This window comes from Hermetia illucens, chromosome 5 (genome assembly GCF_905115235.1).
Source record: "Hermetia illucens chromosome 5, iHerIll2.2.curated.20191125, whole genome shotgun sequence".
Taxonomy (NCBI): domain Eukaryota; kingdom Metazoa; phylum Arthropoda; class Insecta; order Diptera; family Stratiomyidae; genus Hermetia; species Hermetia illucens.
Window position 1 is genome coordinate 54,739,196 of NC_051853.1, and position 27,230 is coordinate 54,766,425.

General features: G+C 42.1%; 1 protein-coding gene across 1 annotated transcript in view; it reads left to right on the plus strand.

Annotated features, from left to right (window-relative positions):
- The window catches only part of LOC119658419 (carbonic anhydrase-related protein 10), a 180,170-nt gene that overhangs the window by 137,084 nt on the left and 15,856 nt on the right, over positions 1-27,230 (plus strand). Inside the window, exon 5 of the mRNA XM_038065814.1 lies at positions 11,862-12,024. Coding sequence (XP_037921742.1) covers positions 11,862-12,024 — 163 coding nt within the window. The remainder of the gene's footprint in view (positions 1-11,861; positions 12,025-27,230) is intronic.

Sequence of the window (27,230 nt, forward strand, 5' to 3'; positions counted from 1 at the left end):
GCAAGACTGAAAAGTTCCTCTACTTTCCTCACCTACCCCCTGAGACGCTGCCGTGGCGTGCAGCCATTCAGATTGAAGCTATCCATCCCTCCTCCTTTCACAACCTGGCTTGGGTTATTATTATTAGGGATTGACATAAGGGCTGCTGTCTTTGGCTATTAAAGATGGATAACGATCGGTTTCCTGAATGTCGCGCTCGTCGACAACTCCTTTAATACAAGATTCTACTCCAGGTTAAGGAGATCGTTATGAGTGATTTGAATGCGAAGGTGGGCTCTGCTCGGGCATGAGATCGGGAAATATGGTTTAATAACCCTAACATAACGGCGGAAGGCTTATAAGCTTCTGAAACTTTCACTGGCCCATCATCGGCACTGGTCGAACGTAGGTTTTGCCGCAATATCATGAGACCGATCGTATCGTGATCAGTAGTAGATTAGGTAGTTGTTTTCTGAACCTCTAACCTTGAAAGGGAAAGAGTGTCTGATTGTAGGAGAACAGAAGTTCTGCCCCACAAACTCAATATAGGGCGTCTCCGGGCATAAAGTTGTGTGCCTGATGTTTCGAGATTCCCCTTGTACACGCGAGGTTCACAGGTGTTCGTTTACATTTTTAAAGAGGATTTTTTGAGTGGCGGTATGTGTTATAGTCATCTTTACCGGAAAACCAGACTCTGCCTGGCGCATACTTTGATATGAACCCTGTTGCTGAAATCATGGGTTTGAATGGTTAATGAGCCGTTCTTGTTCTCTAGAGGCAGCCCAACTTCCATAGGCAAATACATCATCATCATTGATCATATTTGCCGGATCATTCGCTGTACATCCAGTCTGATGCTCCTTTTGGCTTTATGAGAGATTTTTCCGTGTAGATTCTTCAGGTCTAAATCAATGCCCAATCTAGAAAACTAGTTAGAGGAGCTGTCCCCGATTTTAGGTCCGAGAGACTAGTCTTTATCCTTCCTCAACCTTAGTTTTTATTAACAAAAAACTCAAAGAGCTTACCAGATGGCGATGAAAATAAGGTTTGGTAGGAGAGTCGCTGATGTTGGTTTAACAAAGGTTTCCCATTTCTTGGGCTCCATTACAGGTGCAATTCGCACTTTCGCCTTGGAACTTCTTTTATCGTTCGATTGGACCTTTTATATTAGCTTTGAATTATGTAGTCTAAATTACATTATGTGGTGGATTACCACCATCAATTACCACTAGCTCCAAAATAGAGCCTGGTGTGTCTACTATACTTATACGCTATCATTGAAAATAAATCTCTCACACCATTCACTTCCAGTAGGACTCCCTCTCGATATTCCTTGCTTCGGTTGTGACATCCTCGCTATTCATTTATTGCATTTTTTTCTACGTTTGCCGTCTACCACCATATTATTTCGCAGTAAGAATACATGTTTGGATTTCCTAGTGCTGGTGTTACTTTCGGTAATGGCGATGAGCGCGCAAAATTAGCGACTTTAATATCCACTATTTCATGCCCGAGGTTAATAATACATATAGTCAGCTTAGTTGTTCACTTCGGTCATCATCAACTAGAATTGAACATGTAGTTAACTCTGCGGGGAGTGTTGTTTGGACATACTTTAGAAAACTGATCAGATCTTGACCTGCAAGTTGCTCATTTTAAGCGGCACTTTTCAACAATCCTTTCGGAAAGTTATCTGCCACTATGGGAACAGAAATAGCCCTCTGAGAGCCTGCTCCAAGCAAAAGATTGGGAGACATGCTCTCGGTTCAGTTATCTCCGTTTAGTTCCTTGTTCAAATTTCATACTGGCTGTAGTGTGCCCAAGAAGACTACATACAAAGATTCGTCGTGCGCCGCACTGCTTGAATTTGTATGGCGGAAGAAAAGCATTGCGCATGTCCGACGTTCTTCAATCACTTACGCGTGACGCTGCCGGTGTAGAGTAAGTGGTGCATACGATGGAGAAACATACCCAAGAAAACCATCCAATCGACATACACATCAGCTACCTTGTATGCGCCTAACTCGCATATAACGCGCCGCAATTACGTTCCCACCTGGTATGACTGAGATGGAATACTGACAATCAAAAATCAGGACAGGACATTCAATAGTGAAAGTTCACAGTTGCATAGAATGCTAACACAAAAAAAAACCAACGTCAAATATGATAGAAGTTCCATTAAAACTTCCATTAAGGTTGTCAATTCGTATCAACTATCATTGCCAGCAGATCGAAATCTGGTGCAACAACTGAAATTCAAATTGTACTTAAATTTAATCCAACTTTAATTTGTTTACTCCGTTGTATATTCCATAATTTAAAGTAGCTGAATTCCGACTGTAGCTGCAGGTAATTGGTAATATTATCTACCCTCTCGCTTTCGAACCGCCTTCCTCGGAGGTAAGGGTTGCACCTGCCAAGTAAGCCGCATCCCAGCTATGCCTGGCAGCTACATCTATTCGAATCACAAGCAGCAGTCAAAAATTAATGTTTAAATGTGCAATATGTGTACGGTGCATGCAAAGTGCATACACATCCACACTCACGGACGAGTACTTTGCATACAAGTCGATCAAATAGAAATAATTAGCACCACACTGTCGGCTTTAATTAAATTTCGATTAATGCCGCGCGAAATGCCCATTCTTTTCGTCTGTGCAGAAAGGATGGACATTCGACAACGTCCTATCACCACCAGTCTGCCGCTCCACACATCGCTCCCTGCGTCCTTTCTACAAAAACTAGCATATTGCCCTCCACAGGTTTCTGGCCAACGATTCGCCAGTCATTGGAAAGCAAAAATTAATTCCACTCGACCTACACTGGTCGTGGTGTGGTTGTAGATTAAATGAAATTTTGTAGTTGAGAAGTTCTGGAGTGATGAGTTTTCCGGTTTCATCAAAAGGCTCCGAAATATAATCCTTCATGTGTAAAACAGTTTTTTATGGTCAAAATTCAAAGGTGAAATTATGTCTTTATTAAATAACACTTCAACTATAATTGGGATCAACGTTTGTGATGGGGAAGGCAATGAAACACATTCGTATTCACCTCGTGTCCTGAATATCCTTCTTGAAAGCCATGGATTTAAAGCTAAATCGAAAATGATAACTACTAGAAGGGAACTTGAACTATACCTGACTTGCGTCTGGCGGCTTTGATGGTTTAGTAGGAAGCAATTAACGGATTAATCTCAATCGCAAAGGATGAGAGGTTTTAATAATTCGAACGAATAATATCAATGTAACATCTCATCTCTTAATATTCACCCCAGAAATCTGTTCTTGATTTCCAACAAACCTGGTAAAAGTAATGACTATTTAACGGTTTTTACTTGAAAAAGAAAGAAGGGACAAGAATTTGTGTCATACGTCAGTCTATTTTTTCTGTCGATCAGTCTCTGATAAGTCTCGATGGCTTCGATCATGTTATGGTCATCGATGTTATGGTCGTTGGTAGATCCTAGATGCTTCTTCTGCTTCTATTTTGAGAAAGGCTGATCTTAGACGTTCGAGGACATTGTATCCTTCCCCGTTAATCAGGACTTTATGAAAGTGATCTGAAATACTTTGAGGTATTTTTAAGGGTTGTTCGCAGGGGTCAAATAGCTTCTTTTACTCTGGCTTGCGTAAACAGATCCGTTCATAGTCTAATGAATGAATGTCGTCGTCCGAATCATGTTCTATGAACAGTTTCTTTGGGAATCTTAATGAAGGGATATATGTCATCCGCGGGGCAACCGCTTAGTATTTCTCTTTAAAATTGAAACATAAACTGACTAGAACAGTAGAAAATCCTTCAACCCAGTCGAATCTGTGTCCACGGCACATGATTTCTTTTTTTTAGTGGAGTGAATTGGCGCTCCATCATACCATTCAAAAACAGGTGGAAAGCCTTTGTCCTGGTCCTCTTGCATTTTATTAGGTCGGCGTGATGCGTCTTCCTTGGGAATTGTTTCCGGCTACGGGGTAAAACGATCGATTATCGTATGGCAGGGTTGGTAGCCTTTTGATAGGGTCAGTTGACCAATGGTGTCAAGGACGAGTGCCAAAATCGTACGGCTTGTACTGAAATATGTTTCGGTTTGGGACGAATGTAGTATCTCTGTCATTTTTCTGCCATGTTGGGCCATACAAATTTGTTTAGTTGACACAATACCCGCTAAGGTAGAGCTACTGTACTCAATATCGAACACTACACTTAATAAAGTTGGCAGTGTTCTTTGATGAATGGGGTAACTATTTAAACCATTAGCTATTATTATTCCAGTAATCTCGCTTAAGGCAGATGTTCCTTCCGGGGTGTTATGCTATGGAAATATTTCAGATTCTGGAAATTCTTGGATAAGTAGCAGCACTGCTGAAATTATAGAGAATGCTAGGAAAAGTCTCGAGGAGCTCCACTTTGTTTAAGCATGGGTGATGACATGGGAGGACCAGTCGGTATACACCTACGATAGCCAGAGCTAGTTATTTAACCTATGAGAGGTAAAACTAGCCCTGATGTTGTTGAAAATCATGGTTAGGCACTAATCCCTCTTGTTTGGGCCATTATAAATCTTACCAGAACTGGCTGTTTTTTTTTTCATTTCTATAGTATACGATTTGCACATTTCCTCATGTAACGTGCGCTCCCTGTAAAGACCGAACGCCGCTGAGCAATTAGCCGATACCCTGTCTCAATATAAGGCTGATGAACAGCGTTGCAAGAGATACGATGGACAGGGACCAGTTTCCTGGAGAAGAGCCGCTACACCATATATTATAGCGGCCATCCAGTAAGCCATGTGCTCGGAATAGGTTTCTTAGTCAGCCAAAAAATGAAAAGTGCTGTTACCGGCTTTGAAAATGTAAGCGAACAGCTACGCACTCTGCGCTTGCGAGGCACATTTAAAAATATAAGCCTCATAAACTTCCACGCCCCTACAGAGGAGAGGAGTCGGAGAAGGATACCTTCTACGAGGCAGTTGAGCGGACTCTCGAAGCCTGTCCCAAGTATGATATCAAAAGTATGATATCAAAATCATACTTCGAGATTTCAACAGTCAAGTAGGGACGGAGCCCGTATTCAGGCGGTACGTCGACTCCCATAGCTTACATAGAAAACCAATGATAACGGACTGCGGGTTATTCAATTAGCAGCATCGCAGGAAATGGTTGTCGGAAGCACCTGGTTTGCGCGGAAAGCGGTTCACAAACATACGTAGACCTCTCCAGACGGGACCACTTTCAACCAAATTGGCCACGTGCTGATTGAACGCCACCACCTCTCAGTCTTGATGAATGTCAGAACATATTGGAAGCCAATATAGATTCGGACCACTATCTCGTTGGCACGGTGCTCTGAGCTCGAATTACGACACCACCTAGAATCCCCTCTGACAATCAGGTGAAAGTGAATACTGAAGCTATCCACAACACAGCCCTCCGCGACAACTATAAGAGGGAAATGGATGCCGCGATAACCGCAGTCAGCAGAAACCCTGGAGATGAAGTATCAGCAACTGATCTCGACAACCACCTGAAAAACGTTATCATTGAAATGCCCGCAAAGATACTTGGCTCCAGCAGCAAAAAAGCCGGAACGGCTGGTTTGAAGATGAATGTAAGCTAGCAACCGAATGGAAGAATGCTGCATACCGAGTAATGCTGAATTCTCAAAGAACGCGAGCGCGCGTAGAGGCTTATCACGAACTCCGTTGAGCGGAGAAGCGACTTCACAGACGGAAAAAGGAAACTTGGGAGAACCAAAGATCTGTGAACTCGAAAAGCACAGGGAGCAACCGCACCAGGCACGGAAGTTTTACCAACAAGTCAGCAGAATGAAGCCTTATACACTTCGATGCTCATCCCGCCGAAACAAAGAGGGAAATCTGATTTCGGGCAGAATGGGCATATTAGAGCAAGACAAACACTGCCACTACCAAATATAAGAGAAAAAGTCCGTGCAATTCATCGGCTTAAAAAGTCGCCAGGAGCCGATAGAATTACAGTCGATCATCAATTTGTGCTCAAGGTGTGGGACAACGAATCAATGCATGACGACTGGCAACGACGCATTCTCTGTTTTATTCATATCACACAGTACAGCAATTATGGAGGTATCACGTTCTAAGTACCATCTCTAAGATATTCTCCGCTATCTTGCTTGGGCGGATAGCCTCATACGCCCAGAACATCATTGGCCCATATTAGAGATACTTTACTCCAGACAAATCAGCAACAGCCTACATAACAACGAATCTATGAACGACACCACGAGCGTCCGGTTGTGGATAAAACCCGGCTCAATAGGTTACGGTGGGCGGGTCACTTAATTCCTATGGATGAGGATGATCCCACCCGGAAAGTCAATAAGGGCAATATCTATGGTAGAAAAAGAAGACGAGGCAGACCCTGCCTGAGATGGAGCGATGGAGTAGGTCAGACCGCCAGACAGCTTTTAGGGACATCGAATTGGTGGACCTGGGCGCAAAACCGGGATGTCTGGAATTCCTTATTAAGACAGGCCAAGAGCGGATACCGGTTGTTGCGCCATTGATGATGATGAGCATACGGTACTGCAATCGTCGTGAAAGTTCTACTTGCCTCTCATGCAGAATGACAATTTCTCTTTACCATTTTCACCCGGTATGCGGCGCTACACGGCGTTAATCATCGAAGCTCAAGCGTTCCTTTTCGCGATGATTTTTGGAGTGCGCAATTTCTAAACCAACTGCTGGTTACAATTTAGGCAATTAGGTTAGTTGTAGGTTATCGGTCAGCTGAAGCTGAATTGATCCTCTAGCAGTTAGGAATTAAGATTCATCATCACGACTTGACGTTGACGGAACTGGTTTTTAAACGGCTCCGAGTGAGTGGAACGGCTGAGCTAAATTACTTTATGAGCGAGCTAATGGTTGGTGCACCAAGCTAGCCGTTGCAGGAGATGAGGGAATTGCGTGGTGACAACGTGGGCACCGGGCTGCTACAATCTTTGTGGCTACAGAGATTGTAGAGAGCGCACATGCTATCCTGCTCGCACGAAAAGAGTTTGAAGAACTATTTAAGCATGATATTTGCAGACCTGCAGATACCTGTTGGTCTTCGCCACTATACATGATCCGTAAGCCCAATGCCTAACAACTACCCTGCGACGATTACAGACGTCTAAATACCCAGATTATTTCAGACCGATATCTGATTCAACTGATCCAAGACTTTACGCTTTTTATCGCAGGCTTGTCCTATTTTTCCAATCTTGGACTTAGTCAGGACATATTACCCAATCCCCCCCTTTTCGTCTCCTTGAGTTTACTAAATGTGGATGGCAATTATGCACTTTTTAAACTCGTTTTCCATGGTGCTGCCTTCCTTCGTATTCCGAATCTCGAAGCTCGAATTTTGCGTTCATGTCCAATACACATCTTATAGGGTGAAGTAAAATCTGGATGGAAACGTTAAATATCTCCCTATAAACTAGTCTCCTTGCCGCAGACCAACAAATTCGCTCGTTGCTTCCCTTACAAAATATTCGGAATTTGAATGAACTTCAACTGTTTAAGAGAATTCGTCACATTTTACAACTTTTGATCAGCTTCGAAATGTCCAATGTAGACCTCGGAACGAGCGAGAAATCCTTCTTTTATCCGAAAATTAAAAAAATTATCAGAATGAGTTGCCTTTTTGTCGGGATGAATTTGCTTTTTTTAATTTTTTGATGTTTGAATTTATGAATGAAAACTCAATTTTCCTGTAAATCAATAATGAATATTTAAGCTTCGAGCGGAGTTTTGGCAAACGGAATCAATGGCAACTGCCTATCAGAAAAAATGAAATTTTGGGGCTGTCTCCGATCAGTTTCTCATAACAGTCTCCTTCACCTCTGTATTGGAAGTCTCTTTCCGGCATAGTAGGGGGGCTGAAGCACAATGAAACACGAAAGCTTGTTTTAGCCATAGCACCCCCTTAAAATTTTTTTTCAACTTTTCATTTTTTCCCTTGTTACCTTAGGATCTAGTCTATGTAAGAAATGCGTCAACCATTATTTTTTGCATCATGTGTAACCGTGAGCGGCTATTTTCTAAGAAATGAATTTTGTTCCATTGCGTACCACATCCGGGGTGCAGCGAGATAGTGCAAGAGGTACCTTAAAACTCTAATGAATAAACGTTCCTTGTTTGTGAAATTTTTTTGTTCTTTGGTCCAAACAACTTCCTTTTGGCTGCCTTCTTCTTGGAAAGAGCAAACCGGCTTTTTCTTTTCTTCAACGGCTTTTATTTCTGGAGTGCTCGTAGCTATTATACTCCTTCCTTTCTTCCTTGACATTCAATCAGTTTTTCGTTTTCCTGCTTTTGAGTAACCACGAAGAAAAAGGAAAATCTGATCTGGGCACTGATTCTTGAATGATTCGAAGCTGTTTCCACTTCTGCTTGTGGGTGGGAACCATTGATCGGCTCACTTGGCACTGTATAATGATGTGTCTTAGGTGGTTGATCACCCACAGTGTCAGCACGCCGGCCACAACTCACATAATCAAAAAAATAATAACTGAACGAAAAGTGGTGCCAGCTGCAGAAATTAAGGACACTGTGGTGACGTTAATGACTTTCTCTCCAATTATGACTTTGCATACTTGCTTGACGCTCATTTCAACCACTATTGGTTGAGGCTTTTGTACAGTTTATGTGGCTGTTTCATCTAAATTGAACGCCTTTGTCCCATCACCAAATTCCATATGCTGTTTGCAGAATATTTCCAAATTGAGGGGTTTTTTGGGAGAGTTTGGGTTGGCTTTTCAAACAATTCTAAAACCTATCAATGCCTGCTACTTTCTTCTTTCTTCTACTGGTAGGCCATAGTACTCATCAATATGTTTTTCGTTTTCTTCACATGTTTTGATAGCGTAACATGATTCACATTCTTTAGAACCAAAGGGCGTCTGAAACTGCATCCGCCCAACACCCCTTCCACTGTTGCTTTTATGTCATCTTCAACCAAGGGTCTCTTGCTGGTTTTCCGCTGTTGATTTCGCACTATTCTGAAGTTACACACATGGGACATAATGCAACTGCTCGTGGGGCTCCATGAAACGTTTCAGAGTGTTCCGAACGCCCCTGTTTCAGAGGACCCCATACGAGCCATTTTGATGTCTTTCACTTCCTACGAGGAACGTGAAGAGGTAGAGAAGCCAAGGTTGGGCATGGAATGTTGTAAGAGCCAATTGAACAAAATAATTACTCATAGTTTCATCACGCAAAACCACACTTCACATCGTGCGGTCTGTCCCGCAACAAATGGAAAGGGCGTGACTGTTGGCTTTGTTTGTGATCGCCCTCAGCACTCTTTGTCACCCACCCTCCCCTACCATACTTTTCAGGTCCCCTTTTTCTTGACGAAACTATTGTAATTAATACCTTTCCTGAAATTGGGTTATAGCGTATTAATCTGACACCGAATCTACGCCTCAGGAGAAGAGAGAGAAATCCTCTCCCTAGTACTTCCATTTTTGTTTATCCTATGTCCTGCCTGATTGTTTGAGGATGGACTCAAATACTTTCGGAGTCATTGGAGGAAGAGGACACCCGCGTGGGTGCGGGAGAGGGTAGGGCGTACAGTCCCCTCTGTAACTCCAATTGCACATTGGGACAATATTTACCCTACCAGCTTATTTATGATTCGAAAATAGCACCCTTCCGAGGTGCTGTAACTTTAACAGAATATATCCTCTTTATCCTCTCACTCTTCGATTGTTTGGTCGGTCGGCAAACGTTACTTTGCCACGATGATATCAAAATATCCCCCATTAGACGGGGGAATTTCAAAGAGAGAACCTCCTTTACCACTGCGTAAGTAGGTCTCAAAATTAAACCTTATTGGTTAAAGGGATGCTAGCCGTCACAGTCCTTTAACGGAGTTAGAAAAAGATAACCGTTCACTTTCTTCTTCACATCTCCCCTTCCCATCCTGTCCTCCTTACGAGATAGGCTTGAAAATTCAACTTCGCCATGATGCTATAAAAGGAACCCCACTTTGAGGGTTCATAATATTTTAGGGGTGATGGGCAGCATGTGTTTTTATCACACCACCTCCTTCCTCCTCCATAAACTTTCCTTCCTCCGGTGATGGGGTTGAAAATTTACCAAAATTATAACTCAGCCGTTAGCTGAAAAATATTGCGGAACGAAGCGCAATATGCCCATACACAACACAACGTGTCTCGCAAACTTTTCTGGTGTGCATTAGCAACGGTCTGCATTGTGCAATTTGTTTGATAGTGTATGGGCCCTGTAAGGTACACTACAGTACACTGCAAAAGGCAATGTGGTCAGCATTGTGCTTTCCCAAGATTATTGCCCCGGTTTGACTCAGGTATTAATTCACCGCTGAGTCTACTGGTATCCATCCATCCAGTCATGATAACAAATCCTTCTGGCACCAGTGACATTTGAACTGCGGCCTTCCGCGATCACAACCCAGAGCTCTAACCACTTGAGCTATTTGGACACCATCAAGAAATACTGTTAATGAATTATCAATCTCTGGCCCACAATGGCACCCTTACTTCAGTGGGCATAACATGATTGAATCGATAGTGTCTACAATAAACATCACAAAAAAAATCCTCACCTACTCGTTGAGATTTATAGGTGTTTTTTGAAATTAGACCCATCTGCCTTCTTCAACGGACCTGAGGTCATTTCTCTATTCACACTTGGTATCTGCAGGTTACTTCATATATATGGATTTCTACCTACCTTTGGTTACGTGATGGTTTCATTAATATCTCGCTCGTAATGTAAATACTTTGAATATACCTTATCTTATGGTAACTTATGGGGGGTTCCCAGTAAATCTTCACAATATGTTAATATACCATTACTTACTTTACGAAATCTGCTCTCTTCCCCTCTGCAGTTAATGTCAAAACTAATATCTGGTCCGAAAAGTATTAATCGCGACGTTATATTGGTTAAAAAAATTTAGACTCCTCTTTTATGTGTATGGGGATACACCCCCCCCCCCCCCCCCGTGAGCTCAACGTACAACAATGTAATTCACTGCATGCATTCGGATTCACAATTCTAACAGTCTCAACAAATTTTGTACAAATCGGCACCGTTGCTTCTGAGAAAAGTGCGAATGCGGGACAAACGGACGGACAGATTGTGAACCGATTTAAATAAAATTTGACTTCCAACAAAACTTTTCAAAATTTTGGCTGGGCTGATAAGCGAGACTGCTTTGGTCCAATATACATAATATTTAATCTATAGAGTGCTTTCACAAAATCTCAGATCATAATCTTGTCATTATGGGTGCTATCAATATATCGTGGTTTCCCTCAGGCATACGAAAGCCCCTAATAGATTTACATGGCCCGAACCCAAAGCCGTTAATAATGCTAACTTCACACGAACGTAAACTAAAACGAACACTTTTACGTTGTTGAAAATGCAGGACATCGATCGTCCTTGCTGTTAAACTTTACTTTCTAGGATTTAATATTGCATCGAATATGTAAATATTTCTGCTATCCCAATATAGTCAAATTAAAGCTTAAAAAATCCTGAAAAAAATACCAAATACGATTAAATTTGCGTACATATGCTATGCATTCATTATTTCACAGCCCTTACTTGTGAAATGTAATCTGAAGAGCGAAGTAACTTTCTGCTCGCCATTAGTATAGCAGATATTCCAGATCCACAAAATTCAGCCTTGAACATATGGTAGAATTCATGTATCATTAATGTATACAAGGACGCACTTTAAGGGCGCGGATTAATTTCAAATCATTTGATAGCCACTAATTTTCGATGTTCCAGGTTCCCATGTATCATTCATAAAACCACGCCTTTAAAACTCGATATTAACTCATTAATTTTTCTATCCCCACAGATTCAATTATACGGATTCAACAAGGAGCTCTACCACAATATGTCCGAAGCGCAGCACAAATCACAGGGAATAGTTGGAATTTCGCTAATGGTCCAAATTGGCGATACACCTAATCCAGAACTGAGAATTATTACAAGTACATTTAGTAAAGTTTTATTTCGAGGTGAGTGCAGCCCCGGCGGCGATGAATTTATCATGAACCCATGCCGAATTTTTAGAGTCAGGAAGTTAGCGTTGAAAGGACCTTTGGAAATAATTAAAATGATTGGCTCTGTGTCCGCCTCCATCCGTTTATTCATTTGAAACTTCATGCACACATATGTTTTCCGATGCGAGCATGAATGCAAAATAACTAATGGGGTTCCGGTGCAGTGGTAAATTATAATAACTATTTAATCAGCGCTAATGAGTGATGCACGGCTTTTTCATGCAGTACTTTCGAATTTGTTTTGAAATTATTTTCAATTCAAACTGTTCAAAGGACTAAAAAGTATAATTTGTGGCCAACTTAATTACTACCGTTGAAATGGATTGTTTTCGATTCATCGATTCTAATGCAAAATATGTTCTTTATTTAGAAATCAAAATGTGACGAGCTCAATTATCGAAAAAGTTAAGCCTTTTCCATAGTTTACCTTGCACAGTTAGCAGATTTCCTTTTACATCAAAATCAGAAATTATTTTTTTCTCTGGCTTTTGTCCTATTCACCACGGGGTCGAATCATCGTGATCGGCTGCACCATTTCGTTCTATCAAAGCACCTGGATGTAGTCGCCAGGCTTTCAAATCCCCATCCAACGTATCAAGCCACCGTTTCGGTTGTCCTTTTGATTTTGATGTTCAGACCAATCTTGGCGGGCGAATTCTCGTTAGCGTGAATTACGTGACCATACCAAAGAAGACGCCTGTCTCCCAATTTTTTCACTATCGGTGCAACGCTATATCGACCCCGGATATCCTTACTTCGAATGTAATCAAGGCGTCTTACGCCACTAGCCCAACGCAACATCTCGTCTCCATTACCTCAAGATGCCGTCGACTGTCTTTTATAGTCGCCCAACACTCAGAACCATAGAAGGCGACAGGACAGATGGCATTGAGGTAAATTTCAGATCACCAGTTGTGGAACGCCATTTCATCCAGGTTGCGCTAATGGGTGAAGCAATTTCATAATATGGTTCTCCATTACCTGACAGCATTGACTTGAAATATTTAAATCGTTAAGTTCTGGGCAAGTTACTGCCACTGATAAAGTTAGTGCCTGTTTCATGGGGGTCGGTCGTCAAAAATTCAGTTTCATTCGGATTCAGATTCAGGTGATCATTCCATTTTTGAACAAGTTATTGGATATCAGCTTTTCCGTGAAACGCTAGGAAAACATCGTTTATATAAAACAGTGTATAGGTCACTGGACATTGGATGTCCCGTGTGACAGTTTCCCTAACAAGAACAAAGAGGAGTGGTAAGAGAGTGCTTCCCTGATAAACAGTCACGGAGACACGTTGCGCATTTAGAACTTTACTTTTCAGGTCATGGTAGAGCAATTGAACTCAGCGCACGAGTTTTTTTTGCCACTAGGTGTTATCGTAAAGCATACCAGATGAGTTCTTGTAGCACACGGTCAAACACTTTCTCCAGATCCAGAAATGCTAGGTAAAGAAGCGTTTCTTTAGGAGTAAAGTACATGGTACATTCCGTCAGTAGTTCCGCAGTTCTTGACAAACCCTTGTTAAGTGTTTCCTGTTCACTACTTGGTGGAGTATAGGTACCCATACTGTCAAGTTGTGCTTGAGTTTCACTATCATCACACTTTACACTGTGCAAGTGATAAGCACACAGAAACGAAACGGAAACAGACATCCATGACAACTGGGATTTGAACCCAGAGCGGCAAGACTGGAAGGCTGACATTTTACTCTCTCAAACATCGCGCCGTCAAAACACAGGGCTTGATTTAAGGTTTCTGTGCGATTTCGTGAATAGGGTTGTCAAACATGCGTTCATGGGACATTGGAACTGTGCCACTTTTTTGCCAGTCAAATGATTTTCTACCTTCTTTAATCACTCGATTTCATTCGTTTGATTGTTTCCTCAATTTTAATTCCACAGACATATGGAATTGCTCTAAATGCCGTCTTCAGTTGAAATCTGTTCGAAATATTCTCATCTATGCATCACGGTTCGTCGATTGGTAAGTAAAGTACCATTCCTATCACTAACCCAAGTGTTCGGTATTCTGTGGTGTCAGTTTTTGGCAAGTTGTTATAGATCCCTCCCGCATTCCCGAGTGTTCACTTTATCGTAAAGATCTTGGTAATGGACCGTTCGGGTAACACCGATCGCCTTCTCTGCTTCCCGGTTGGCATTCTTGTAAATTTACCAATTGGCTAGCGTTTTACCATCGAAAAACTTCATTCATCGTTATTCCAAAGCCAAGTATCTCGATTACGTGGCTTTGTGTCCCCGAAGGTTGCATAGACCACTTTTTGGATCGTGTCTTTAACTTGATTTTACGATTCCTCCACATTTGTAATGGTCCATAATCGCGTAAGTGAGATCATTTCTTCCTTCTTCTCGCGAAATCGTCATCATTTAATGCGCGGCTGGCGGATAGAGGATCGGCATCTTATGATGGTGTAGAGAGCATGTATCCTCGCGAGGGACAGCTCGGAAATCAACGAGACATGAGAGTCATTCTTTGATTTTATTATTACTACAAACCTATCGGTATGTAACAGGGGCAGTACATCAACCTTTTATTTCGCCAGTTCGGAAAACTGTGACGGTTGGGAGGAGGTCCTTGATATCAACCTACTCATCGACAATGGGATTCTTAGGGTGGAAAACTGGACAATGTCTGACCAAATATCCGTTACAGATTAGGGTTGGATACTCTTCAGTCTAGATCTCGCCGCAGAGGCCTCCAAACCCTTAAGAGACACCAGGAAGATTGACCGGAAAAACTTTGGTTAAATAATCAAGAACAAACTCTCTAGTGGGCAAATTGTCAAGATTTCCACGACAGACGAACTAGAGTCAAAGGTCGGGGCTTGGGAAAAGGCATTCCATACCGCCTTTAAAGCTCTGTGCCCTGCTAAATACAGCAAGAAGACACTGCCACTGTGGTGGAATGAAGATCTCTCCAGCCTCAGGAAGCTGACCAGGGAAATCTTCAACATCTGCTACAGGCATAAATATTAGCAGCCATACAAAGATTGCCTGAAGAAGTACAAGTCGGCCGTCATCCTCCGACCTCCTGGACGGAATCTTCTGGTGAAACCTTCGAACTGCTGGTTCAGACGCAATTTCCCGTCAGCGAGGAGAACTATGAGTCAGAGCCTTGCCTGGAAGGTCTGCGGCCACCTCAACTGCCCGAGACTATCAAAGCGATAATTATCGAGGACAAGATCGGCTATAATCAGCCTCTCCGCATATAAATCTCACGGTGCAGATGGAATAATGTCGGTCATATTCCAGAAGCAACAGGAAAGGGTTGGTCGTGGCTTGTTGAGATTTACGGGAGCTGTATCTCTTTAGGATGCGTACCACAGTCTTGGAGAAGGGTAAGAGTGGTTTTCATACCGAAAGCGGGCTGGCGCAACCATGAGTCCGCGAAGGACTTTCGACCAATCAACCTCACTCCTTTCGTGTTGAAGACCATTGAGCGCGTACTGGACATCCATTTCAGGGCAAATACGGAGAGAACACCTTTCTGTAAGTCCCAGAATGCCTGCCTTCTATGCAAATCAACAGAAACCACTCTCCAATAGGTAATCGGCACGGTTAAGCGCCCACTGCAGTACAAGCAGCATACCCTAGCTGCCTTTTTGGATGTAGAGGGAGCATTCAACTAAGTTAGTACCAACGCCATCAAAGAAGCTTTACCACTATTGGATTGGAGGGGTATTTTACGCATTGGATTATATCCATGCTAAGTATGCTAAGTGTCCGTCAAATCTCACTGGTGGCAGTGGAATTTGTATCGTGATTTGACGTCGGATACAAGTCGACTCAACTGTGAATGAGTATCTGAGTCAAATCAGGGTAATAATCTCAGGCGAGCGCAATACTTACGTTACGGTGTCGAATGAAGTGCTCTAACACAAGGCCCTGATCTAATATGGATTGTTGCACCAACGATTATCATTATTATAAGTACCAGGATAATCCAGTTGGATCTGGGAGGCTCCCACTTGACCAGAGCTGTAAACACAGGCACGCCCCAGGGTAGACCCAATTCTCCCCTGAGTTCTACTTACTTCTACGCCTGCAAGAAAATCTTTGCAAAGAAATGGGGTTTCCGACTGAGGATGGGTCTCTGGATGTACACTGCTGTGGTGCGTCCAATCCTAACGGCTGTATTGTATGGTGGCGTACTTTTAGCAAAAAGGATAATAGAATGAAGCTTAATAGTATTAAAAAAAACCACGGGTGTAGGTGCTACTGGGGCTCAACAATCCCGCTCTGCAGGAGTACATTCTGCATCTGCTCCTCTAGACCTTCACATTAAAAACGTTGTAACGTGCACTGCCGTCAGACTACATGAGTGCGGATGCTGTACAGTGAATCCCTACGGCCACAGTAACATCCTAGACGATGTACCTCGGGTAATTTGGGCATTCTTCATGGACTATGCCACACGCAAGCTCAATTTTGCTGTATACTTTCCAACCAGGGCCGAATACAAGATCTGCGCGTGTTGCAAGGCTATTACACAGAATTCTTAACCGACGGATCAGAGATGGTCTGTAAAGTCGATCCAGGGGTTTTCGCGAATACACACAATGTATACGAGTTGTATGGTCTCCCAGGTATCGGCAGTGTATTCCAAGCGGATGTCCTAGCGATACTGGAAGTCTCTCAATGGCTAGAGCAAGATCCGAGCCCCAAGTGTAACATAGCCATTCCGATCGACAGCCAAGCGGACATTAAGGCCTTGTACTCAGCGACGACCTCCTCCAGGCTAGCAGAGCAGTGCAAAAATGCGCTGGACAGTTTGGGCGGTACTGTCAAGGTCAGCCTCCTCTGAGTTCCCTGTCCAAGGGGCATAGAGAAAAATGAGCGGGCTGATGGATTGGCCAGGCGGGGTTCTGCTCTTGGCAGTCCTTCAGCGGGTACAGTCTGCCTCCCTGCTCTAATAACAACAGTCACGGTCTTAGGAGGCATCAAAACGGCGGACCACAGCGCTAATTGGGCTCCTCGGGGCGGCTACTGATATCTACCTACCTACCATGATGGTGTAGTCAATTTGCGTTTTACTGTTCCTGTATAAATGTAGTAAGATAAGACAATCGTTTGATGAACCGCGTATTCACAAGTACAAAGTCGAGAATCTCTCTCATTGCGTGCTTCAAACTCTTTTCCTTATGGCAACTGTTGCCATCAGTCTTTTCCCTCACATGATCATTAAAGTCGCCAACAATGAAGATAAAGTCATCAACAGGCATGTTACAAGTGTCTGCATCGAGAAGTTGCAAGAAGGCATTTTCTCGACATCAGATCGACCTGTCTGTGGTGGGTACGTAGAGAAGAAGTGAATAGTGGGATCAGCTGATACAACGGTGAGCTTCATCAGCTGGGCATCAAATCGTTCGACTTCTTTTATGGTATCACGGAAACCTTCTGAGATGGCAATGCCAACGCCGCATTGAGTGTGGGGGCTACCAAAATAGAGAATATTACCGCGTCCGCATCCTGTGTGGCAACTTTTGGTGTCACACCATCGAGTTTCTTGTACAGTGCAAATATCAATGCGAATTTTCCGAATGGCTCTCGCGAGATCCTCGATCTTTCTAGTGAGGATGCCATTTAGCATGCAGACACGTATTTGTTTTGTTCGGATTAATTTACTTACGTCGTGTCGCCGTTCATGCTTCACGAACCCTTGCGGATTTCTGAACAATAGGTTTGGTTCTGCCAGGTCGACTGAAATGAATGTTCTAGCTTTTCTCCAAGGTTTACTACTGAACACGATCATTTTATTTCTTGGTAAACAAAAGAAAAAATAAAATAAAAATTATTGCCAGGTTTCACATTTGCCACCTTCCTGAACAGCTTCGATTGAATTTTGCCGAAACAACCAGAAACCGGAAGGAAATATGTTGCCTTCTGATTCCTGGCTGTTTCGGTTTCTTTCGTGTTCCCCATACAAAAACCAGTTTTCGAGGTTTTGTTTGCAGAACAAAGCCTTATTAAAATCGGTTCAATGGCTGTGTGTCTGTGGTCTGTCCGTTTGTCACATGCACTTTTCTCAGAAACGGTAGACCGATTACCACGAAATTTGATGAGAAAGTGGGAACAGACACGCAGTGAGTGACATCTTTCTACGTTGAGTTTTAGCGAGGTGGGGGTTCCAATCCATTGAAAGGGGGGGGGGGGGGGGGGGGGGTGCACATTTTTGTTTACCGAATAATCATGTTAGGTATCAAATGAAAGGTCTTCATTAGTACTAATCGATATTGATCTTAGTTTTGAGATTTGTTAGAAAGGCGCGGAGTGGGAGGGGTCGAAAATGATGATTTCTTTAACGGACTCATTCTCAGAAACTTCCCAACCGAAAAATTTGAAAAAAATCATAAAGCTGCCTCTACACGGTGTCCAGGCCTCAAAATACTATACACATCGATATCTACTCAAATTAAGTTAATAATAGCATATTACTATATTTTGGGGGAATTGAGTAAAACCCCCAGTTTATCCTAGAGTTATAAAGTGTAGTAATATAGATTATAATATGGAGCATGTTATACCCAAGTTTTATCAAAATCGTACAAAGTTACAGTGGCTCAAAGTTGATTTTACCGTGTAAATTTATTACAACTAAATATCAATATCACACTGAAGTGAGTAGTCTGACATGTTTAATGCATATAAATAACGCGCTACGCATAAATACGATAGTTCTGCACTCAAATATACTCCCACGAGAAACGAACAAACCCTTTCATACCTGAAGCGCCGAGTTTCCGGTTTCCCGACTTCTTGAGTTCTTCGTTCTTACTCTTCCTGCAGTCTGGACACGTTACTTTGTATATTTCCTTGGATTTATGTTCCATTATTGGATCCTTGGGGTTTCCTAGCCTGATTTTGGTTTTGTGTTTCCTACTCGATGACACCGTGTCGATATTCAGCTCTTTCATTATTCTTTCAAGTTTCCATGAGGTCGCTAATACTATGATCTCCATTCGCTTCTTCATTTCGATATTGTTGGCGGGGGATGTCAACGCCCCAGTTTCTTGCGGTTTCTCATTTTTTTTATAAGGTCGTCAAAGACTGGTGGTTGGAAGCCGTTCTTAACTCCGGTGTCTATTGTGTATTACTTCCCCTACATATTTTTTTCTGTACTGAAGGGCACGGAGAACAATCTTTGGGTCATTGCAAGGAAAGGAGCCTTTTTATTTGAGCAGGAGCGGCTAAAATTTTCTGTAATCGTTCGTTGTTCGTCGTAGGTTTTCTATAAATATCAAAATATAAGTTTTCCATTGTCTTCAATTGCCATTGTAAATCATAAATTCCCATGTAACTTGTTCAGAACCGGCAGCATCTCATCCACTCCGTTATGGACAATAGTGAAAATGCCATCTACATATCTTGTCCAGGAAGCAGACCTTTGGAATATAGATCATTCTCAATTCAATTCATAGACAGAGGTCACTCCAGAAGGGTGACAGGGGGTTCCCCGTTGCTGCAATTATGGTTCCTTTTTAGAAGTTTCTTATAAAAGTCAGGTAGGTCTGACATGGATATCCTGGCAAGTTTCATGAGTATATTAGTCTAGAGCACATTCAACTTTGCAAATTCATATTCATAGAGCATATTCTTATTTTAAGGAAGCAAAACATAGCTGGAAACATTATAGAGCCAGGTCTATGCTATCCTTTCCGTTATTGAAAACTTATATTCTTAGATCTTAATTCAAACGTATCTCCCTGCATACAATAAAAGTTAATTTTTTCCATTAAACTACTCGCAAAAAACTCGCTAATTACTTGAGGTTCTCCCCAATTGTTCGGTAATTTTCATTTCCCTAATGAGGGCATTAAAACTTCGATAGCCACACATTTAAGTCCTAACTCGCTAATAAAAAAATTCGAAAGTTCAAATTGACTGAATGACGCATTAAAAACTTGTTTCATTCTTCCTCGAATCATTTGAAGAACGACTGACTTCCACCGTTGCATTCTAGTCAATTTAAAACGATAGCAAGGAGGTCTGACACTATGAAAAATGCGGCCGGGGGCAGAACAGCGAAAGCGATGTTCCCTCTCCATCTGCTGTTCCTGTTGCTACCGATGTTATCACTAATAAAGTTGCCTCAGCGTTGTTTCGCTTCGTAATTTTTTTCGTGTTTCTTGGTTATTCAATCTGGGAAAAGTTTCTTGCAAGAAACGACGTCGTTGTTGCGCCTTCACCTCTGTCCTAGCCTTCTACCTGTGTTATTCGCTAAATTTCTGAAATTTTCTTGAAAAATTCTTAATCGGTGCAACATCGGGTCTAAATGGTTCTTCAGTATGTCCACAGGTATATCCACGGTGCTCCGCTCGCCTATTATGAGGAAACTTTTGCATTTTGGCTTCCATTCCAGGAAGTACAACCGGAAGGCTAACAAAATATAAGAGAGTTTGGCCAAGAGCTCCTTCCATATTCATTGTTTCAATATTTCGGTGAAGAAATAAAAATTCTGGGTTGCCGATGGTGTGAAAAGGAATTAGCAAGACAGCCCTTTTTAGTAAGAAAGGGACTATCTGCGAGAGTGCAAATTAAATCCTATAGATAGCCGGCAGCTTCTCAATCCCATCTTCTAATATTTCGCTTGTATGCCTGTAAATGTCACGGTGCTATGGCGATTTTAGACCCCTTTGCAGCCAATTCCTTTTAATTTGTGATGAAAACTAGGCGATGCAGGTAAAAGTAGCCAAGAGTGAAATCTTCTTCACCGACAACACTTCGAAAGCGCTCCATGAAACCCATTCAGGAGACTTCATTTCGAAACTTTTCGTACCTGTGTAAAAACTAGTGTAGTTGCTTTTCCCAGATATTTCTTTGGCAGGTGAAGCAGTTGTTTTATTAAGTTTCCATTTTTTTTCATCATGGCCTGAATGAAGCCAGCAGAGCGTCACATGTCTGCGATTCAATACAATAGACTTCTTGGTCGATGTTGCACGAAAACTTTCAAGTTTTTGTGGGAAATGATAACGACTAAAAGCAAGCAGTCACGTTTGATTACAGCTTATTGGAAGCGAAGTAAATTGAACAAATTGACACACTAAAAACTTGGAAGCATTGAGAAAATTCAGCCATTTTCGCTGGTATTGCAACATTTTAAAGAAAATGACAGAGATTTTGAAAGGTCACGTTGGAACTGGGGGTCTATACGTTGAGGATTATGTGATATTTTCCAGTTTGTATAGCCAAACACCATGTGAAGTTTATCAGAAAAGTCCTTAGCTGAGCTTGTGATCCTGACTACAGTCGACTTTGACGATGCAAATAGACTTGAACGGTAACTTGATATGAAGGCACTCATCTCGACGTTGGAAAAATTGAAATATGTCAATTGCTACATAGCAGGAAACGTAGCATTTTGATAAAAGGACGAACGGCGGAAAAGCCATCGAAAATTATTCATAGACTTCCGTGGCTGATAAGATTCCATTTTGCATAGGATTGCAGTCGGGTTGAAGGTGAGAAAGGGCAACTGATACCCCCAACCCACTTTCATCACGAAGTGCTATCTAAACGTTTTAAGTTGCGTATAACATTAGGTGACCAATATTTTTAATCGTGGCCTGCTTGCCGAATATAAAGTAGGGCCCTCGCTTTGTTGCTCCTCCCGCAACCTTGCAACGTTTTCTTCAATGGCGTGACAGGCCAAATCGGCCCTTCGCCTCCAGGATAGACTTCCTCCAGCCATTTCCATCTTTCGATCGGGTGCTCCTGTTGGAAAATTTCAGCAGCCTTTTACTGACCTCGTTCGCACATCCTTCTACCTTCCTACGAGTGTGTCTTTGAATACCCTGTTAGGTATTCGCTTGTCGTCCATCTGCTTTGCGTGACCGACCCACTGCAATTTTCATAGCTTTACACCACCGATGATAGTAGGTCATCATAGAGCTGGTATAACCATGGCTGTATCTAATTCGCCAGTCAGCTGCATCTTTTACCGGTCCAAGTAATCGACCTAGAACTTTACGTTCGAATGTGTCGATGGACTTCTCTAACGCCTGTGTTACTTTATATTATCCATAGAACTGAATATTATGATTTGTTGGCCATCATTATTCGTCATTGAACTCCGTCATTTTCTTTACCATCCTTCGCAATGTTTACTCCTAGGTATACAAAGTTGTCCATGTTTTCAAAATTAAAGTCGCTTGTTGTCAGGTATGGGCGTATTAGCGCCTGCCTTCTTGATTGGACCATGAGTTTAGATTTTCATTTCTTCTTATGCCGACTTTTTGTGCTGCTTCATTAGTTATTCCTTGGCGTCTGGAATTGAACGTGCCATGATGTTTATGTGGTCAGCGAATCAAACTATTTGCGAAGATTTGTAGAGCAATGTTTCGGTAGTACCTAATTCCAGTTTACGTATACAGCAAAAAAAGCTCAAAATCGCTCTTCCTGGATAACTAAACTGTTGAGTGACCAACCTGGGCTGATGTGGGCTGATGACGACATACAAAATCCCCATCGTAGCGATGATACATTTTACCTCAACGTGTGTGCAACCGTACGAAAATGCATTGATACATATCCGAGTGTCGCATATATGCGGTGGTTAAAAACTGCAAAGACAGATCGCAGGTAATTCGAAGACAATATAAACTCAAAAACCAAGCCACTAGGTCAGACTATTGCCAAGCAGGAGTCTTCGAAGTACACTACAAGTCGTAAGGGTGACAGTTTTTTATATCTCGATATATAGTCTAGAATACTGGATACGGAGCAATGACGGCTGGTGAACTGGTAATTGAGGTGTGACGAAGAATAAACCGTTTATGTTTGCTTTGAGCGAAGCATTCTGAAATGAAAGTAGGAAATTCATCTCTCTTGTAAAACAGTACACCATTAGTCAACGAATTATTGGGGACTTCGACGTTAATGCAACCGTAAATTGTTCATCTATCCTCAGTGAATAGGCTCTCTTTCCATAAGTCGATTTTCTTCGGAACTGAAGTTACGTTATTTACCACGGCGGCAGTCTAATATACATAGGTAATTGGTTCGAGGGTTACTTTTCGTAGGAAAACTGACTAATAAAGTGTACTATTCGTGTAGAGTAGCGGAGATGTTCAAGCTTTCAGAACTCCCCTCTGCAACTAGAATATGCCAGCACCAAAAATTTTATGTCTGATATGTCCGTAGCCGGGGCATTTACGTAGAATGCCCACGACATCCGTATATCCCCCTCCTAGTTCTCACCCAGTCATTGGAAGGAAGGATTAAACTTTCTTTTGCTAAGGCATCCCTCTACGTCACTGTAACTAGATTCCCAGAGTAGTTTCACCATATAACGTTTAGGTATATAGATATATAGAAGATTTTTTAATTGATCACTTTCTTCAGGACTGTATGGTTTCGCAACGGACCACGATGCGCCTGCCTCTTAATCGCTTGTTAATCAGTCATGCTCCCACCCATAGAATCGTATACAGTCCAGCCTGAAAAATTCTTACATACTGTGCCAAGGAAACGGCCCTTTTCTCGCCCTTATCCAGAAGGTAGACTCCTGCTCCAGAACCCTGTTTTCGAGCCATTAGTGTAGAAGACATCAGTATACCCGCATTTTTCCTTGGTGGCCCCATACATGGAAGGGGGGGGGGGGTATTTGTAAATTTTTGAGTTAAGTGCCAAATGAAGAGTCTCAATAATTACTTTCCGATCCGAAATCCGATCTGAGTTTTAACATTTGTTGGAAAGGCAAGGAGTGGAGGCTGAAAATGGACCATTTTTTTAACGGCGTCATCCTCAGTTGAAAGTTTGAAAAAAATTACGAAGTTAGGCCTAGGGCTAAAAAAAGCCTCTATATAGATACCTGCCGAAATAAAGTTAGTAACAGTAGTTATATACTGTGAAATTTTGTGAAAATGAGTGAGAACCCCTCAAGTTCATGGTAGAGTGATAATACAGTAATGTAAGCTATGATATAAGGTATGATATCGCCAAGTTTCGTGGAAATCACAGTATTACCAACAAAATTAAAATACGGCAAAATCATCGGTTTTATGAAACTTTACTGTAATCTAAAACTTTGAATGTTAGGATCACACTAAAGTCCAATTTTTCTTCTGTTTACTTTCTTTTCCATTTCATCCCCCCACACTGGTCACATAAAGGAGAGCAACGGCTCAGCCTTGAGTCACCTAGGTTCGGTGGCAGCAGTGGTCAGGTGTTATATGTCCTGGTTGCTGCGCCTAGTGCTCAAAATGACCCTTCTTGGCCGCAGGTCCTGCCGCTCGTTCTACTTGGCCACGCGAAAACCGTGGCTGACGTGCCCAGGGATCTCGAATACTGTACGCATGTCCTAATTAAAACGGATGCTTCTCGAAAGCCGCTGCAGCCGTCTTATGAGGGCCCCTTCGAAGTGCTCGAGCGAGGTCGACAGCCAGATGCAATTGTGAATCGTGGAGGCCATGCCATCGAAAAACAATTTTTAACAGCGAAAATTGTTTTCCGGTGTCAGTTCGAGACAACCCGAGCCGGAGAAGAGAGATGACTCCTCTCAATTTAATTCAACCAATTTAATAATAAATGTAAATTTAAAATCTATTTAATTTATGAACTTAAGAAAAACAACGCAACCTTTCTCATCCCATAATTAAAATATAGTAATCTTAATTATCCCACCGCTATAATAAAAGGTCGGAAGTTGAAATCTGCTTCCGTAAAGAAGTAGCCTGGCTCTGGCAATGGCTGAAAGTATTTTCTAATAATATAGAAAATTTATTTTTGATTTTTACTGTCCGTCTGTCTGTCTGTTCATTGGCTTGGCTGTATGTAAGTTAGTTGCTCAAATCAACTACTTTCGATCTCCCAATAATATGAGTAATTACTTACGTTCAAAATCAGAAACATCCGGCTTTATTAGCAAATAGTGGAAGCTCCGTCAAATTCAAATCCCAGCAGCCACAATTTTACTACTATGTTCAATTTGGGATCGAACTGGTGACTTTTTTTCACGGAAGCATTTCAAATAATTGAGGAATGAATATGCTGAAACTTCAATGGGGTACGCAATGGCCAGAAAACTATTTGCAAATCAACTCTCTGGACTTTGTCGGTAATTCTCTAAAAGCTATTGATAATGAGAGGCCTGCATAATCTGATCGATTGACAACATTTTCCCTTTTCTACCTTCAATATATCCCAATGCCAATTTTAATCCAAACTCATCTTTTGTCCCATAGTGTCACTACCCTGCCGACCACTGGGGGTGTTGTATTTTGTTTGAATAATCACTTCCCTTCTATACTTTTGTTGCTCTTTAAAATATCGACATGAATGGCATGCCAGTGATAGCGTTCGAAGGGAAAGCTACACCACAAATTAAAAAAAAATCCTCGGTGGAATGACATGCAAGGTAATCTCTGTTACTAGGTTGTCAACATATAGTGAATATATGTATGCGTGGAACTGAAAATGAATGAGAGGTCCGTAACCTGGACGATGTCCTTTCTCTCATTTTTAAGTTTTTGTTTAAACGAAAAAAAACTTTTTAAAATCGTTTGAATATCCACTTGTCTGTCTTTTTAAGGTTTTGTGTAAATCAAAACCTTATTTTAATGTGAACTTGAACCACTAGCGTCTGCTAGGTGGTAATGTTTGACTCTTACCCATTAAAACCACCTCCTGGTCCTTCCACTCTCCCTGGGTGACTGACTTGTAGTATTACGTTCCGGGTCTGGATGAGAATCTATCTGGTGCTCATGTTTAAGTTCGTATTTCTCTCCGGTTCGTTTTCGCTAACAATCTCTTTTTGCTTAAGCTTCTTAGAGATTTCTGTTATCGTTTTTTCGAGTGTAGTTTACACTTCCTACCTAACCTAACCTTCTGTGTCCTCTGCAAAGCTCGGGATCATTGAATTTTCATGTCCACTTCAAGGCCCTGATCCAATATGGATTGTTGCGCCAACGATTATTATTATTAAAATAGAGAAAGTAATAGTCACTTTCAACCCAAAAGCTGTTCTAAATCGTAATCTACTTTAGTTAATGTTCCCCGTTTCCTCCTTAGTGGGGTGAGTATAGGGCATCCACAAAGTCAAACTGTCCTGCAGTTTTCAAATCATCACACCTAATGCTGTGCAAGTGATAAGCTCACAGGAATGTTCATTGAGCCGGATTTTAGCTACAACGTGACGGTCATGGTATCGCTCATAGATTTCGTCGTTATGTAGGCTACGGAATTCTCCATCCTCATGTAGGGGGCCAAAAATTCTTTGGAGGATTCTTCGCTCGAACGCGGCCAAGAGTTCGCAATTTTTCTTGCTAAGAACCCAAGTCTCCGAGGAATACATCAGGACTGGCAAGATTGTCTTGTACAGTAAGAGCTTTGCCCCTATGGTGAGACGTTTCGAGCGAAACAGTTTTTACTGAAATAGGCTCCGTTGGCTGCAACATCTCGTAGCTGTTATCGGTTGTGATTTTCGACCGTAGATAAGAGAAATTATCAACGGTCTCAAAGTTGTATTCTTCTATCTTTATTCTTCCCGTTTGACCAGATGATGTTATTGATTGGTTGGTTTCTGGTGTTGACGTTGCCACCATATACTTTGTTTTGCCTTCATTGATGTGCAGCTCAAAATCTCGCGGTGCGTGCTCCATCTAGATGAAGGCAGTTTCTACGTCTCGGGTCGTTCTTCCTATGATGTCGATATCGTGAGCATATGCCAGTAGTTGGGTGGACTTAAAGGGGATCGTACCTCTTGCATTTACCTCAGCATCTCGGATCACTTTCTCGAGGGCCCGGTTAAAGAGGACGCATGATAGGGCATCCCCTTCTCGTAGACCGTTGTTGATGTTGAATGGACTTGAGACTGATCCTGCTGCTTTTATCTGGCCTTGCACATAGGTCAGGATCAGCCTAGTTGGTCTTATCAATTTCGTCGGGATACTGAATTTTCTCACGGCCGTGTAAAGTTCTACCTTGGCTATGCTATCATAGGCGGCTTTAAAGTCGATGAATAGATGGTGCAGCTGTTGTCCATATTCCAACAGTTTTCCATCGCTTACCGCAAAGAGAACATCTGATCTGTTGCTGAGCCTGGAGTGAAGCCTCTTTGGTATGGGCCAATGATGTTCTGGACGTATGGGGCTATCCGGCCTAGCAAGATAGAGGAGAATATCTTATAGATGGTGCTCGGCAACGTGA